The sequence below is a fragment of the Bombina bombina genome, chromosome 4 (genome assembly GCF_027579735.1).
Source record: "Bombina bombina isolate aBomBom1 chromosome 4, aBomBom1.pri, whole genome shotgun sequence".
NCBI classification, from domain to species: Eukaryota; Metazoa; Chordata; class Amphibia; order Anura; family Bombinatoridae; genus Bombina; species Bombina bombina.
The window spans coordinates 191,084,867-191,103,675 of record NC_069502.1 but is presented as its reverse complement, the minus strand read 5'-3'; the positions used below and the strand labels follow the sequence as shown (position 1 = coordinate 191,103,675).

Genomic DNA, 18,809 nt, shown 5'->3' with positions numbered 1-18,809 from the left:
AAACGATTAACACCACCTATAGAAACTCGCCCATAATATTTAAATTGCTAACATACATCCAAGCAAGTCTAACACAATGCATAGTTTGCATGTGGAAAAACAACCAAGAAATGGCAATACAGTGAAATGTATCTTTATTTTTATGTTTTGTTTCTATTTTCTTGTTATGATCTATCTGATGATGTTTAGAAATAACATCTCTAACTATATAAAACATTCAGTTCCTAAGCTTTTCACTATGAAGTCTGCTATCTGAATAGGGACATCATCAGCACTGATGAATAGCTGAGGCTATGCGGAAACCTCATACAGGCCTTTAACTGCAGAGGGGGGTTCATGATCAGCTCTGAAATGGTCACAACACATGGTTATCATCCACAGAGGGTTAAACAGATTTCCAGTTTACATCTATTATCAAATTTGCTTCATTCTCTTAGTATCTTTTTTGAATAAGCAACATTGCACTGCTAACTGAGCACATCTGGCGAGCCAATGACAAGAGGCATACATGTGCAGCCACTAATCAGCAGTTAGCTTCCAGTAGTACTTTGCTACTCTTGAACATACTTAGGTATGCTATTCAACAAAAGGATAGCAAAGAACAAAGCAAATTAGATAGAAGTAAATTAGGAACTGTATGCTCAGTCTGAATCATGAAAGTTCAAATTTGACTTTACTATCCCTTTAAGGAATGATCTGTTAAGTAAAGGCTCAGACAGACTGTATGCCTTAGCGAGGTATTCAGTGAATTTCAAATAAGCAGTAGATTTTTTGCTGACAAATTTATTTTTTCTCCCATTTTCTGGCCCCCTGTATCATGTGACAGACATCAGCCAATCACAGACTTGTATAAGTATACCCTGTGAGCTTGTGCAAATGCTCAGTAGGATCTTGTTCTCCAGAAAGTGTGACTATAAAAAGACTGTGCAAAATTTAATAATGGAAGTAAATTGAAAAGTGTCTTAAATTTCTTTCTGAATCATACAGGTTTATTTGCATAAATGTTTTGTAGACGATCCATTTATATAGCCCATCTGGGAGTGTTTTTTATAAACATTGATATTTTTGCTTATTTTTTAGGAACATTGTGCTGATTTTCAGACTCCTAACCAAGCCCCACAGTGTCAGATGTATACACGCGTTAACAGACTCCTGCAGGCTCCTGTTTATGTTATCTGTCTTTTAATACGCAGGTAAGGGGGGAGGTGGGGATTGTCTGCACTTTTTGTTTACCCAGCCCCTTTCAGTTGGTGTGCCAGACTAACCTCATCAACAATGCTAAACTCAGAGCTTCTTAGTAAGTTTTGAAAAGGTTTATACTGGATTTCTAGATCAGTATCTGTGCATATTACTCTTTATAGTAGTGTCTATTACATGCAGTTATATGCAAATTAGTGTATACTGTCCCTTTAAAGGGCATGAAAGTGGCTATAATATCTCTCACACACTGAGTTCTTTAACATAAAAAGCTTTGTTTGCCTGATATTTTTTTAAGTAGAAATAAACTATTTTCTAAACTATGTAAGTGAAGCTCCTTAGAACAACAACCGAGAATGTATTTTGTATTAGTTATTATTATGAGTTGCCAATCAATTCCAAAGCTCCTGAGCTTATTTTGAATGTTCTTCAACAAAGTATACTACATGAACAAAGTATATTTTATAGTAGAAGTAAATTAAAATGTTTTTTTAAAACTGTTCATGCTGTTCAAATCATAAAACAGTTTTGGAAACAGTTCCATGTCCCCTTGTCCCTTTAATGACACTACCATGTCACTTTAAATACATCCATTGCAATTGTATAGTTTTTTATGGGGATATTTTCCTTGAAAAGCCTTTTAAGTAAGCCGATCATCTCTATAAATTAATTAATTAACTGATCAAATAATCACAGTTCAGCAATGGACAATGGGGAAAAAAATATTTTTAGAGTTTAAAGGGACAGTCTACTTGATTTTTGTATTGTTTAAAAAGATATATAACATCTTTACTACCCCTTCACTAGCTTTGCACAACCAACATTGTTACACTAATATACATTATAACCTCTAAACCACTGTAAATCTTTGGCTGTTCCTAAGGCCCTGCGGGCCACCTCTTATCTCAGTACATTTGATTAGCTTTTCACAGCCAGACAGTGCTAGTTCACGTGTGCCATATAGAAAACATCGTGCTCACTCCCATGGAGTTATTAAAAAAACAGCACTTATTGGCTTAAAAGCATTTTTGTAAAAAAAACACTGAGATAAAGGGCATTCTGCAAAGGCTTAGATATAAGGTAATCATACAGGTAAAAAGGTATATTAAAGAGACAATAAAGTCCAAATTAAACTTCAATGGATTTAAAAAAACTTTCCAATTAACTTCTGTTAGCAATTCTGCTTAGTTCTCCTGGTATCCTTTGTTAAAGAGTAATCTAAGGTGAGCTCAGGTCGAGTGCACGTGTGTCTAGCCATCTGGCAGCAGTGTTTGCAACATTGTTTATAGCAGTGTGATACATAGTTACACACACTGCTGCCATACACTGCTATAGACAAGTGCACACTCCTGAGCTCCTATCAGCATACCTAGCTTTACTCTCCAACAAATGATATACAGAGAACAAATCAAATTGGATAATTGAAGTAAGATGGAGAGTTGTTTTAAATCATGTGCTCTATCTGAATCATGAAAGTTTAATTGTGACTTTACTGTCACTTTAATATAACAGTGTTGGTTATGCAAAACTGGGGAATAGGTAACTAAGGGATTATCTATCTTTTTAAACAATAACAATAAATTCAAGTAGACTGTCCCTTTAATTGCTGGGAATGTGTACAAAACAAATATTAAAAGGACATTGTATTTTTTTTAACTAATTCATTTGTGGGAAAATTCATTTTGAGTTTAATGTCACAGTTAACCAGTCTTGGCCATTCATGATCAGATCAGTAAGTGTTAAGGCAATAATAATAATAATATAATTATTGGTATTCATTATTTTTTTCCACATCAGCATAATGAATCATATGACACAATCCATATAATGAAAAATACAAATGTACCTTATATTACTGTCTATACAGCTATCTACATTCAATGAAAAAGAGATTTGGAGAAATCTCAAAATATTTATATTAGTAAATCTTGACTATTGTTTAAAACCCTTAAAATGTTAACTAACAGTGTTCTACATAGTTCTAAAAAATGTCTGGTCACAAACTTTCATTGATCAAAGTGGTTGATATTAATTTCAAAAAGAGAAACTAATGTGATTTCCTTTGTTTATAGTTATAGTCTAAATGTAATTACAAATAGAACAGTTAACTATTGTTTTTTGTTGCTTTTGTTCAATTAGTCACATATGCTAAGCAAGGGGCACAGCACATAATTTGTTAAAGAGCTCACCTACTAGGGACCCGATGATCTAAAGGTGCCTGGACTAGTGAGATTCTATAAGAATCCTTGCCAGTACTTCTATTTCACTGGTGGAATTCTATAAAGCCACATTGAACCCTTTAAAACAAGGTGTATCACTTAAGGGCTTATACTGTATTTTCATATGTGAAGGAGATACGTACATTACAAAAGTGCACAATGAGAATGGTCATTTAAAAACCATAAATAAAGAATCACTGAACCATTCACACAAAAACACTCAGGAAAATTTGTATTGTTATGGTGCATCAAAAATCATAACACAATTGTTCACCAAAAATAATATTTTATCAAAAATGCAATATTTGTATGTAAATTACACAGGAATAAATTGTATGAAATATGCGCCACATAAAGCATAATTTAAGTAAACTGGATGTGCAAAAAAAAACAACTCATAGAAATGTGTAATTATAAATAAAAAATACAAATTGTTGTTCTTTCATAAATAGGCTGAACATGGGCGTTCTATAGGATTATTTGAATTTATCTCTCAAACCCGAGCAAAATTTTCTAAACATTTTCTGTCCTACAGATCTCACAATTTTTTCTCGCAATTTAGAAAGTGGTGAGATACCTAGGAAAATAACAGCGATTTTAAGGTACAGTGCACTGCAAATCGAGTGATTTGACTTGTTTTAGGTGTAATATTAAAGTTTAAACATTTGCTGGGTTCTCCCTGAGCAAAACCATGTCTAGACTGGCCAATTCTTTTTACGGTTTTAGACTAAACCATTAAATCACAATAGAGAAACAATTCTGTGCAGATTCAATGTTTTCTTAAGATATGTACGTTATCATATTTTAAAATTATTGGCTCACCACAGATGCTTTAATAGTGGTTAAAAGATTTATATATTTAGGATTGAAATTTTGACTTTTTTTATATCACTTTTTTTTTTTTAGTTTTCAAGCTTTTAGCAAGCTTAATGAGTTAATATTCATTATTAACTTTTCTTTCAATTTAATATGGGTAAATATGATCATTATTATTATTTTGTAACTTAACAATGCCTGAGGTTCTTGAAATATAGCATTATAAAATATTTACAGCCTACTTCAGCAGGAGATATATCATTCAGCAAGACACCAGTGAGCTTTATTATTTTATTATCTCATATGCTTTTATGCGCTTATATCTTGTTTCACGCTTATTATTTTCCACAATCAATAACAATATATATATATTGAAACCGCCTAAAACAGAAGAACAATAAAAAATACAAATGAGAGAAAAGAAAAAAAGAATCCCATTTTGGAAAACGATTTTTAAAATGATATGTACAATTTAGCAATGTGTTGACTGCACAACATAATATAAAAAGTAGTAACTAGTACATATATCATTTTATTTTAATCTATCCCTTAGTTACCTATTGAATTACTCTAAACTTTTTATGTAGTTTTGTTTTTTTTCAAAAGAATAAAGCAAATGAAATGCAGTCAAAAGAGAAACTGCTATTGATCCTTGCCAAACACAGATCATGACTTGAATATCAAATAAATTCTGCTATGAGGGTATTTTCTTTAGCTAATCAATGCAACAGATGCCTCCTTCTCATATATTATGTTAAAGGGACATGAAACCCAAATGTTTTCTTTCATGATTCAGATAGAGAATATAATATTAAAAAAAGTTTCCAATTTACTTCTATTATCAAATTTGCATCGTTCTCATGTTATTCTTTGTTGAATAGATATCTAGATAGGCACATCTGGAGCACTGCATGACAGGAAATAGTGCTGACATCTAGTGCTTTTGCTAATGTATAACATTGTTGCAAAAATGGTACCATAAAACACTTGCAAACTCCTGTTCTCTCCTTCCTGCTTTTCAACAAAGGATACAAAAAAAACAAAGAAAATTTGATAATAGAAGGAAATTGGAAAGTTGTTTAAAATTGTATGCTCTGTCTGAATTTTATGTCCCTTTAAATTGACATTTAAGTCAAAATTAAACTTTCCTGATTCAGGCAGGGCACACATGTTGTTTTAAAATCTATTCCATTAATAAATGTGTGCAATATTTTATATATGCACACTTTTTTATGAGGGACTGTAACCTACTGAGCATGTGCATACAGTATCTTTGTGTATGTGTTTCTGATTGGGTGATGGCTGTCACATGATACAGGGGGAAAACAAAATGGGAGTAACTTTTATGAATTTGTAGCAAAAATATACTAATGTTATTGAATTGTCTTTTTATACTGGATTTATTTATTATATAATCCTATTGTATGTAATGGTCCCTTTAATATATTTTCAAATTACAAAATTAGTTTACAAAATATACATTTTCTAAGAGGAACATTGAGTCCATCTCTACTCTTCCCCAGTTTTTTTTAAATACATTGTCCAGCTAGGATGTGAAGTATATGCTCATTTATGCTGCACCCTCTACAATACTAGCAAAAGGGGAGGAGAGCTGTAATCTAATATAGGTGATTAGTTCTGTGTTCATTGCTAATACTTTAATGACAAATCCCTCCTTATGATAAATTAAGCATAATTTGGTAATTATAGGAAATAAATTATGCAGTAGAATCGTTGTGTAATTGGGGCTTAATGTTTTCTAAAGCTATAATCAAAATCTTTATAATTTATGTTTTTAAGATACATCAAATAATGCAAATAGCTGTATATACTTATAATAAGGAATATACAGATATGCATATAAATGTTACCTTTTGTATAGCATGGCTTTTTGACATGACCATCAGTGGACTTTGGCCTTCTTTCTTCCCCAGATATGTGTCTCATAATATGATCATCACAGGTCCTCATGTTGTCTCTCCTTCCAGCTTCCATTGCCATTTTCTCCCTCATTGCCTTTGCTCTTTCACTTTCCAGTGCAATGGCTTTTTCAAGGAGTGATAAATTTCCTTTAGTCATGTCAAAAACTTCTTCTGACCTGTCTGAGGTGATGGAGGTAGTATCATCGTCTCTTTCATTATACTCATCCTCTTTTGCACAGCTAGAAAAAGTCCTTGATCTGGGGCTCAATTGTTCTTCAAGTCTCATCAAGTTCATCATGTCTGAATAATTCCTTTCAGGTGTCCGATCGCAGTAATTTTCATCTTGCCTGGAGCCTCTGATGTTCATATTTTGTTGTTGAAATTTATCATGGGAGTTTGTTTCACTAAGTTTTCGTGCCAGGTCAAAGCATTGATTTCGCAAACATTCCAAGCTGCTCAAACAAACCTCTTCATCACTCTCCTCCACCATTTTCTCTGTGTGTCCATTGTTTGTAGGCTTCCCTAACGTTAAATAGTTCATATTCCTTGTGTCTTCCTGCGAAAAATTGTCAACATAATGTCTTTCATTGAGGTTATCTGAAAGCACAACACCATGTCCTTGTGCCAAAAGTTTAAGGGAATCTACTGTTTCCCTAACAACATCACTGTCCAAGTCTAAACTAAGCTCTGTTTTACGTCCCACATTCTCATTTTTGTCACTATCATCTTCCATACTATTAGATGTATTGCTGTTCATTTCAGATTCTGTCCTGGCTCTGTATGCTGCATCTTCAGCAATTTTACCAAGATTCAACAATGACTTGGCTACTAGTTCATCATAATTATCATATTCATCATTATTGTTATCATCCTTTTCTGTGTCGTGCATTATTCGACCACTGTGACAATCCATAGGGTGATGGTCTAAAAAAATTGAACAGAAAACATAGCTAGAACATTGACTGGCATTGAGGTTCAAAACAAAGAATATAAACTTGTTACACAGAGGATTGCTTTGATTCTGCAATGCTCTACCAACACAAAAATTAAGTTATCCAGTTGTATGCTTACAAAACACTATATATAAGCATAAGACCTAAGAACATCAGGCTCCTCAAATCTCTAAATCCCTACAAGGTCAATAAGCAGAATGCTACATGAGGAAGACCTATACCAAATTAGGTATTACTTGTGTATACATACATTTATCAAGGGGGCTTTACCTCAAAATATCTTAATCAATTTTAAAATCAGTGCTGTTTTTTGACTCATGATATTCTATCAGTATAAGTGTTCCTGATTAAAGGGACTGTAAACACTATCAGATTGCAAAACAAAGTGTTTAAAGGTATAGAAAGGTAAAAAATTAAATGTACATGGGTGTATTACAATTTAAAATATAATCATTTTTGTAGTATACTTTAATTAGCAAAAATGATTCTAGAAAAATGATTACTGTTATTCTGCGGCATAAGCATTTAGCGCTGTGGAATCTGTTGGCGCTCTACAAATAACCAATAATAATAATAAGCACTTATCCTGTGAGTGCACCAGTATTCAAACACCATGTCTGGCCAGAGAGCTGTCAGTGATGTGCATTGCTTCTAAAGACTTAATTTGTGTCATACAAGTCACTTCTGACTCTCTGAGAAGGTGTATCGCTTGAATACTGGTGCACGGGCACTCCCAGGATATGTGCAAATGGCAATGAAAACCAGTAATAACTTTTAGTAGAAGCATTTTTGCTAATGGAAGTATATTGCAAAAATGCTTATATTTTAAATTTACCCATGCACATTTCATTTTTGACCTTTCTATTCCTTTAATTATGCAAAGTAAAACAATTATATAATATACTTTCATTATTTATGTTGCATCTCTTTCCTGTAGTTTAAGTTTGGATTTGTGGATTTTCCAATCTTGAAAACTGAAACAGCACCTGGTAGGCTTACCTTGCTGCATATTTGTTCTTAATTTATAGGTTTTTTTTCCTAGCATTTCTAGTACAGCCAACCAATTGAGATTTTGTAAACACAATGACAGTGGCAAGCCATGTCTTCTCCAAACTCAAGTACAGATTGGCTTCTTCAAATAAGGAAACTGATGAGTGAAGTTTGACCATTGAAAAACAAGTGCAACAAACAAGGTGTTAATTTGTTCTAAAAAATGTTAAAACTCTGCTGATATGTTAATCTATTGGAAGACTATAAAAAAAATGTTATTACAATTACTGACTCTTTCATCTAAACATTCAAACAGTTAAAGGGACATTAAACACTAAGGGTCAGGTTACGAGTGGAGCGCTAACAGTTATGAACAAGCGATATCAGGTTTATCGCTGCTGTTTGCACGTCAGATAAGGCTCTCATATTACAAGTTGAAAGTAAACACGATCACTTGAGCACAATTGAGGTTAACGCGTATTGGGATAGCGCAAACCTCAGAGCTTTGGTTAACTGTTTAGTGAAACAAAAAAGAGGCACAAACACATCAAAAAAACATTTAAAAGTACACTTACACTTATAATAACACTAATAAAAAAATAATTTTAAAACAATTGTACAAAAAAAATATATGAGGTCTCAGGTTTTAGGAAAAAAGTGCAGGCAAAGGACTTTAACATAGAGATACATACATATACATGTATAAATATGTACAGTATATGTATGTGTATATATATATATATATATATATATATATATATATATGTGTGTGTGGGAGTGTGTACAGATGTATTTATATGTGTATATATGTATTTACAGACATATATACACCCATTAATACACATGTATTTATATATAGACATATATATATAAGTGCATTGATTGGAGCCTTTTGTAGTCAAGTAGATAAAAACATGCAAAATCATATTTATGCAATATTCATATTTAATAAAGAGTTGTACTGTGTATTTACTGTAAATATGTGATATTCCAATGTTCTGCACATAGCAGAATAAGTTCTAAGTATTTTTAAATATATGTACATATCTATACCTATATATAATCATCTATATATAGATATAGATAAATATTATGCCAGCATACCAAAAAATACCATGAGATATATGTAGAAATGTGTATGTATGAACAAATGTGAAGAACATTGGAATGTGAAATATTAATATTTTCATGTTGGGTTAGAGCACTTGGAAAATATACGATCGGGTTTGCGCACAAGTAGGGTGTTAAGGTTTTTTCCCATTGACTTCTATGGGGGAATACGTTAATGAGGTTGCGATATTCTAACGTTGGCATCGCATTGGGGTAAACAAAAGTTTTACTTTCAACTTGTAATAAGACGCATGCAAAAAGCTTACTGCTAGCAAAGTTAGCTCGTGAGCGGGACCGTAAAATACCGCTCCAGTAGTAACCTAAATGCATTTTATAAGTTCCATTGCTGACATGTTTGCACATATGCAGTAACTCTCCTTCAGATACTTGCAGTGTAACATAGGTTCCATAATGGCAGTCCCTTAATTAGAGGGAGTAGCATGAAATGTATTTATTGTTTAATGTGCCTTTAATAAGACTTTACTAAGCAAGTAAAAAAAAAATGTTTTGTTTATAAATTTAGTAAAAGGTTTCATTCATTTAGTTTGAATATTACTAAATTCAGAACTCCTCCATAAAAGGTCCAATGTTTAGTTAAAAAAATAAAGCTGCATAGTTTTGAATGTTGCTACCTTTTTTAAGAAATAAACTAACTGTGTATTGAAGATATAACAAATTAGGAATATATTTGAATCTTTGCACTGTATCTGGTGGTTGAAAACACATCTTGCATATGATATTCCATTACAAATAATGTAATCAGCAGACATTCTTCCTGTTTACTTACCTTATACTAGCACATGCACTCAGCTCTGCCTCAGATCTATTCTGGCCTCTCCTACATAGCATTTGATGAGGTATTTCAAAATGCAGTATGATTGTAGTACAAAGCTGTCACACAAAAACTATACCACATGTTGTTCTCATTAAATAAACATCTAAATACACATTTTCTTTTAAATCAAGATACAAGTAGAAAACTGTTTTTTTTTAACTTTTGGACTCTTTGGTTACCACAGAGGTTGCCACACGCTGCTTTGTATCTCTCTCTGGCAATAAAAGGTTTAAGGTAATTCATAAATATACAGTATATATAAAAAAAAATCTAAAATGATAGTAATACTTTATAGGTTAAGTATTTGTTTAACTAAAAATAGAAAATAACTTGCATTATTTCTTTATTATTTTTTTTGTTTTCATAAAAAACTTCTCTTTTATTTGTTGGAACCATTTGCACCATATTACATACAAAACACCATGCTACAAAAAATATTATGCCAATTATTTATCAAACACACATTTTTATGGTGGGCTTGTGCTTAAAATGCATGAAAGTTACAATTAAAGGGACCTTCATAGTTCAGATAAAGCATGCAATTTTATGAGAATTCTTAATATATTTATTTTTCAATTGTATTCCCTTAGGCCTAGATTTGGAGTTTGGCGGTAGCCGTGAAAAACAGCGTTAGAGGCTCCTAACGCTGGTTTTAGGCTACCGCCGGTATTTGGAGTCAGTCAAAAAAGGGTCTAACGCTCACTTTTCAGCCGCGACTTTTCCATACCGCAGATCCCCTTACGTCAATTGCGTATCCTATCTTTTCAATGGGATCTTTCTAACTCCAGTATTTAGAGTCGTGTCTGAAGTGAGCGTTAGAAATCTAACGACAAAACTCCAGCCGCAGAAAAAAGTCAGTGGTTAAGAGCTTTCTGGGCTTACGCCGGTTCATAAAGCTCTTAGCTACTGTGCTCTAAAGTACACTAACACCCATAAACTACCTATGTACCCCTAAACCGAGGTCCCCCCACATCGCCGCCACTCGATTCAATTTTTTTAACCCCTAATCTGCCGACCGCCACCTACGTTATACTTATGTACCCCTAATCTGCTGCCCCTAACACCGCCGACCCCTATATTATATTTATTAACCCCTAACCTGCCCCCTACAATGTCGCCGCCAGCTACCTACAATAATTAACCCCTAATCTGCCGACCGCAAAGCGCCGCCACCTACATTATAGCTATGTACCCCTAATCTGCTGCCCCTAACACCGCCGACCCCTATATTATATTTATTAACCCCTAATCTGCCGCCCTCAACGTCGCCTCCACCTGCCTACACTTATTAACCCCTAATCTGCAGAGCGGACCGCACCGCTATTATAATAAAGTTATTAACCCCTAATCCGCCTCACTAACCCTATAATAAATAGTATTAACCCCTAATCTGCCCTCCCTAACATCGCCGACACCTAACTTCAAACATTAACCCCTAATCTGCCGACTGGAGCTCACCGCTATTCTAATAAATATATTAACCCCTAAAGCTAAGTGTAACCGTAACACTAACACCCCCCTAAATTAAATATAATTTAAATCTAACGAAATTAATTAACTCTTATTAAATAAATTATTCCTATTTAAAGCAAAATACTTACCTGTAAAATAAATCCTAATATAGCTGCAATATAAATTATAATTATATTATAGCTATTTTAGGATTAATATTTATTTTACAGGTAACTTTGTATTTATTTTAACCAGGTACAATAGCTATTAAATAGTTAAGAACTATTTAATAGCTACCTAGTTAAAATAATTACAAAATTACCTGTAAAATAAATCCTAACCTAAGTTACAATTAAACATAACACTACACTATCAATAAATAAATTAAATAAAATACCTACAATTACCTACAATTAAACCTAACACTACACTATCAATAAATTAATTAAATACAATACCTACAAATAACTACAATGAAATAAACTAACTAAAGTACAAAAAATAAAAAAGAACTAAGTTACAAAAAATAAAAAAATATTTACAAACATAAGAAAAATATTACAACAATTTTAAACTAATTACACCTACTCTAAGCCCCCTAATAAAATAACAAAGCCCCCCAAAATAAAAAATGCCCTACCCTATTCTAAATTACCAAAGTTCAAAGCTCTTTTACCTTACCAGCCCTGAACAGGGCCCTTTGCGGGGCATGCCCCAAGAAATTCAGCTCTTTTTCCTGTAAAAAAACACATACAATACCCCCCCCCAACATTACAACCCACCACCCACATACCCCTAATCTAACCCAAACCCCCCTTAAATAAACCTAACACTAAGCCCCTGAAGATCTTCCTACCTTGTCTTCACCTCACCGGGTATCACACCGATCTGTCCTGGCTCCGATATCTTCATCTAAGCCCAAGCGGGGGCTAGACATCCATCATCCGACGGCTGAAGAAGTCCAGAAGAGGCTCCAAAGTCTTCATCCTATCCGGGAAGAAGAGTAGATCCGGACCGGCAACCATCTTCTTCCAAGCGGCATCTTCTATCTTCATCCGATGAGGACCGGCTCCATCTTGAAGACCTCCACCGCGGACCCATCTTCTTCCGACGACGACTTCCCGACGAATGACGGTTCCTTTAAGGGACGTCATCCAAGATGGCATCCCTCGAATTCCGATTGGCTGATAGGATTCTATCAGCCAATCGGAATTAAGGTAGGAAAATTCTGATTGGCTGATGGAATCAGCCAATCAGAATCAAGTTCAATCCGATTGGCTGATCCGATCAGCCAATCAGATTGAGCTTGCATTCTATTGGCTGATAGGAACAGCCAATAGAATGCGAGCTCAATCTGATTGGCTGATTGAATCAGCCAATCGGATTGAACGCCATCGGATTGAACGCCATCTTGGATGACGTCCCTTAAATGAACTGTCATTCGTCGGGAAGTCGTCGTCGGAAGAAGATGGGTCCGCGGTGGAGGTCTTCAAGATGGAGCCGGTCCTCATCGGATGAAGATAGAAGATGCCGCTTGGAAGAAGATGGTTGCCGGTCCGGATCTACTCTTCTTCCCGGATAGGATGAAGACTTTGGAGCCTCTTCTGGACTTCTTCAGCCATCGGATGATGGATGTCTAGCCCCCGCTTGGGCTTAGATGAAGATATCGGAGCCAGGACAGATCGGTGTGATACCCGGTGAGGTGAAGACAAGGTAGGAAGATCTTCAGGGGCTTAGTGTTAGGTTTATTTAAGGGGGGTTTGGGTTAGATTAGGGGTATGTGGGTGGTGGGTTGTAATGTTGGGGGGGGGTATTGTATGTGTTTTTTTACAGGAAAAAGAGCTGAATTTCTTGGGGCATGCCCCGCAAAGGGCCCTGTTCAGGGCTGGTAAGGTAAAAGAGCTTTGAACTTTGGTAATTTAGAATAGGGTAGGGCATTTTTTATTTGGGGGGCTTTGTTATTTTATTAGGGGGGCTTAGAGTAGGTGTAATTAGTTTAAAATTGTTGTAATATTTTTCTTATGTTTGTAAATATTTTTTTATTTTTTGTAACTTAGTTCTTTTTTATTTTTTGTACTTTAGTTAGTTTATTTCATTGTAGTTATTTGTAGGTATTGTATTTAATTAATTTATTGATAGTGCAGTGTTAGGTTTAATTGTAGGTAATTGTAGGCATTTTATTTAATTTATTTATTGATAGTGTAGTGTTAGGTTTAATTGTAACTTAGGTTAGGATTTATTTTACAGGTAATTTTGTAATTATTTTAACTAGGTAGCTATTAAATAGTTCTTAACTATTTAATAGCTATTGTACCTGGTTAAAATAAATACAAAGTTACCTGTAAAATAAATATTAATCCTAAAATAGCTATAATATAATTATAATTTATATTGTAGCTATATTAGGATTTATTTTACAGGTAAGTATTTAGCTTTAAATAGGAATAATTTATTTAATAAGAGTTAATTAATTTCGTTAGATTTAAATTATATTTAACTTAGGGGGGTGTTAGTGTTAGGGTTACACTTAGCTTTAGGGGTTAATACATTTATTAGAATAGCGGTGAGCTTCAGTCGGGAGATTAGGGGTTAATGTTTGAAGTTAGGTGTTGGCGATGTTAGGGAGGGCAGATTAGGGGTTAATACTATTTATTATAGTGTTAGTGAGGCTGATTAGGGGTTAATAACTTTATTATAATAGCGGTGCGGTCCGGTCGGCAGATTAGGGGTTAATAAGTGTAGGCAGGTGGAGGCGACGTTGAGGGCGGCAGATTAGGGGTTAATAAATATAATATAGGGGTCGGCGGTGTTAGGGACAGCAGACTAGGGGTACATATCGATAATGTAAGTAGCGGCGGTTTACGGAGCGGCAGATTAGGGGTTAATAATAATATGCAGGGGTCAGCGATAGCGGGGGCGGCAGAATAGGGGTTAATAAGTGTAAGGTTAGGGGTGTTTAGACTCGGGGTACATGTTAGAGTGTTAGGTGCAGACATAGGAAGTGTTTCCCCATAGCAAACAATGGGGCTGCGTTAGGAGCTGAACTTTTTTGCAGGTGTTAGGTTTTTTTTCAGCTCAAACAGCCCCATTGTTTCCTATGGGGGAATCGTGCACGAGCACGTTTTTGAGGCTGGCCGCGTCCGTAAGCAACTCTGGTATCGAGAGTTGCAGTGGCGTTAAATATGCTCTACGCTCCTTTTTTGGAGCCTAACGCAGCCATTCTGTGGACTCTCAATACCAGAGTTATTTTAAAGGTGCGGCCAGAAAAAAGCCAGCGTTAGATACGCGGGTCGTTACCGACAAAACTGTAAATCTAGCAGTATGTATCCTTTGTTGAAAAACAAACCTAGGTAGCTTCAGAAGCAGCAATGAACTACCAAGAGCTAGCTGGTGATTGGTGGCTTTATACACATGCTTCTCACCAGATTTATTCACCTAGCTCCCAGTAGTGCATTATTGCTCTGGACCTGACTTTCGCATGTGTTTAACCCATTTACAGGGATAAACCAGACAGCTGCTTGCAAGCAATGGTGCAGTAATAAAATGCTAACACATTGAAACACTCTTTAAATCTTTCTTCATTCAGACAGAAGGGCCTATTTATCAATGTGCGAGCCGATATGATACGAAGTAGTGTATCATGTCCGCTGCACATCGCTGCACATCGATAAATGCAGACAGCATACGCTGTTGGCATTTATTATTGCAATACCACCCCCTGCAGATTCGTGGCTAATCGGCCGCTAGCAGGGGGTGTCAATCAACCCGATCCTATTCGATCGGGTTGATTTCTGTCCGCCACCTCAGAGCAGGCGGACAAGTTATTTAGCAGCGGTCTTTAGACAAACAAGGAGCTTGATAAATATGCCCCAGAGCGTACGATTAAAGAAATCTTTACAATGGACTCTGATTATTGTATTATTTTCTTTGGTGAAACTTAGCATATTGAGATATGCTCAGGAGCATGCATTGGACTTTTGTATAACATTGATACAAAATAATTTAGCTGTAAACACTGCTGCCATATAGTGCTTAAAGGGACATTCCGGTCAAAATTTAAATGCACATAGATGAACTACATCTTTGAATAGAAACATATTTAGAAATATACATATATTGCCAAAAATACTTCTAGTGAAAGTTATCACTTTTTTAGTGTTAACATTTTTCTCTGCACGTGCATGTGAAGAATAGCTAGATATTCTCAGTGCACCTACATTTTAAATATTGCAGCAGCTCAGATCATCAGTGAGGCTTGTATCATGTCAGCAATTAACAAATTGAGTCATTATCAGATGGTACATGAATGTTAGGCTCTCTGAGCAAGTCCTGTGTTTAAAATGCTGGTGCACAGTGCATACTTAAAGGGACAGTCTACACCAGAATTTTTATTGTTTAAAAAGATAGATAATCCCTTTATTACCCATTCCCTAGTTTTGCATAACCAGCACTTTTATATTAATACACTTTGTACCTCTGTGATTACCTTGTATCTAAACCTCTGCAAACTGCCCCCTTATTTCAGTTCTTTTGACAGACATCCATTTTAGCCAATTAGAGCTGGCTCACCTAAACTCCACGTGCATGAGCACAGTGTTATCTGTATGAAACACATAAAATAACACCCTCTATTGGTGAAAAACTGTCAAAATGCCCTGAGAGAAGAGGCAGCCTTCAAGGGCTTAGAAATTAGCTTTCAACTAAGAATACCAAGAGAACAAAGCAAAATTGCTGATAAAAGTAAATTGGAAAATTGTTTAAAATTACACCCTCTATCTGAATCATGAAAGTTTATTTTGGACTAGACTGTCCCTTTAAATACTCTTTTGAAACAGCTATAGCTTTTATTAGAAGCATTTTTGCTAATGCATGCATATTACAAAAATGCTTCTGTTCAATACCGAAATGCATCCATGTGGTTTCCAATTTTGGCTGGAATATCTCTTTAAGACATTTAAATGCTCCTGAGCCTACCACAGTATGCTCTAATGGAAAGGAGCTGAGTTTCACATAGGATGGTTACCAAGACAAAGAGGTTAATTTGGAAACAGAAGTAAACTGATTTTTTTTAAATTTGTATGCTGTTTAAATTATGAAAGATTATGAAAGTGTTATTTTATGGCCACCAATACAGTAGTAAGAGCTACCACTAACAGTGAAGATGAATACTGTAGTATGCAACATGCCTTTCATACATGAATTTCAGTTTTAATTGTATCTGCTTTTCCTTAAAGAGACAGTAAAGTATTTTGTTTAATGAATGCATCAGAAAATATTTACTGCATTGCAAAAGATTTGCACACAAAACACATTTTTTTAACCATTTAAAACTCTCATTTTGTTAGAAAAATATCCATTGTTTTCTAGGCTCAGGACACCCCCATGAAAAGTCTTTTAAAAGTGGTTTACTTCCTTTGCTGTAGCCAATTAGGGAAATATGTTCTCAAGTTCCTGCATATATCACCCAATTACTATGCAGCATGTATGAGTTTCATGTGTCTGCAATACACAATATGAACCCCAGCCTCTCTAGAGGGGAGGGGAAACACTAGAATTTTCAGTTAAAGTTAAATTACAGTAAAAGCAGTTACAATAAATAATAAAAATGCATTGCAAAGTTTTTTATTTAATCTATGCATCATTAAATATTTTCTGAGGAATTCAATTTTGAGTTTACTTTTTGACTTGAATATCTAGCTTGCATTATGTGAACTTCCATTCATTACCTAAAGAGAACCAGATTACAAGTGGCACAATATTGATATTTTTCGTTCGCACACTAACAGCACTGAAGGTAAACTTTTACCGCGGGTGAGTTAGCGGGCATTATTAAAAGTGAAAAGTAAAATGTTAGAAACAATGTAGCATAAACTTCAATGGAGAACGCTGTTTTAAAAAATAAAAAAATAAAATATGCTTATTGCTTGCTGGCTAATAAAACACGCATTAGAGCAACTGCGCTAAACGTGAAGGTAGCTATGCTATTGCATATTTTACATTCCAATGTTCTTCACATAGAAAAAAAATATTTTTATTTTAAAATATTTATTTCTATTTTTAACCAATGATGTTTTTTCTATGCCTATGGGGCATATTTATCAAGCTCCGTATGGAGCTTGATGCCCCGTGTTTCTGGCAAGCCTGCAGGCTCGCCAGAAACAGTAGTTATGAAGCAGCGGTCACAAAGACCGCTGCCCCATAACCTGTCCGCCTGCTCTGAGCAGGCGGACAAACATCACCGGAAATCAACCCGAACGAGTACGATCGGGTTGATTGACACCCCCTGCTGGCGGCCCATTGGCCGCGAGTCTGCAGGGGGCGGCGTTGCACCAGCAGCTCTTGTGAGCTGATGGTGCAATGCTGAATACAGCAAGCGTATTGCTCGCCGTATTCAGCGAGGTCTGTCGGACCTGATCCGCACTGTCGGATCAGGTCCGACAGACCTTGATTAATATGGGCCTATATATCTATATGAATATCTAATTAAAGAACATTGGAATGCAAAATATTTACAGTAAAAACACAGTAAAACATATTAAATAAATAATTAATTTAATTAAATTAATTAAAAATGATTTTTCATGTTTTAATGTATTTGAGTGGAAATGACTCTAAAGTGTATACATATTTGTGCATATGTATATATGTTTATATATGTGTTTATATGAGTATATATGTATGTAAATACATATATACAAATATAGTTACACATAAATACACATGTATACACACACACACATATATTATATATATATAATACACATATATTATAGCCTTTTAACCCTTGTAAAAAAAAAAATATTAATATTTATATGAAATATTTTTATTAGATAGTGTATTTATGAGTGTAATTTATTATTTTAATTTATTTATGTTGTTTATGGTGCAACTTTTTATTTTAACCCATAGACCTTATTCTAGGTCTTCAGTTGCGCTAATCTGTCTAGCGAAAAACGTTGTTTGTGCTCGAGCGCAACTATTAACTTTCAGCTTTTAATATGTGCGCTAGTTAGCATAGTGGCAATATTGCTTACCGTGACCTGCGCTTACTTTAACATGCCACTTATTAAGTAGAATGTTTATATTAACAAAGCTTGTTCTCTTATTAAGCTATTACTTTTCTTCCTAGAGGCACTGACAGAGTTTCTTCACAGATAAGAAAATACCAGACAAGACCGCAAGCACAAAGCAAAGGCTACAGCAGATGAGGATTTCAGATGTCTCCACTTCAGTGCTAAATGTTCCTGACTACTATGAAGAATTTATTTTAAGGAAAAGATACATTTTATGATCCACAGACATATTTACAGCAATC

General features: G+C 34.7%; 1 protein-coding gene across 1 annotated transcript in view; it reads right to left on the bottom strand.

The window, feature by feature from the left end:
• Positions 1-18,809, bottom strand: part of MYT1L (myelin transcription factor 1 like) — a 396,825-nt gene that overhangs the window by 175,993 nt on the left and 202,023 nt on the right. Inside the window, exon 5 of the mRNA XM_053708950.1 lies at positions 6,104-7,078. Within this exon, the coding sequence (XP_053564925.1) occupies positions 6,104-7,078 (975 nt within the window). The remainder of the gene's footprint in view (positions 1-6,103; positions 7,079-18,809) is intronic.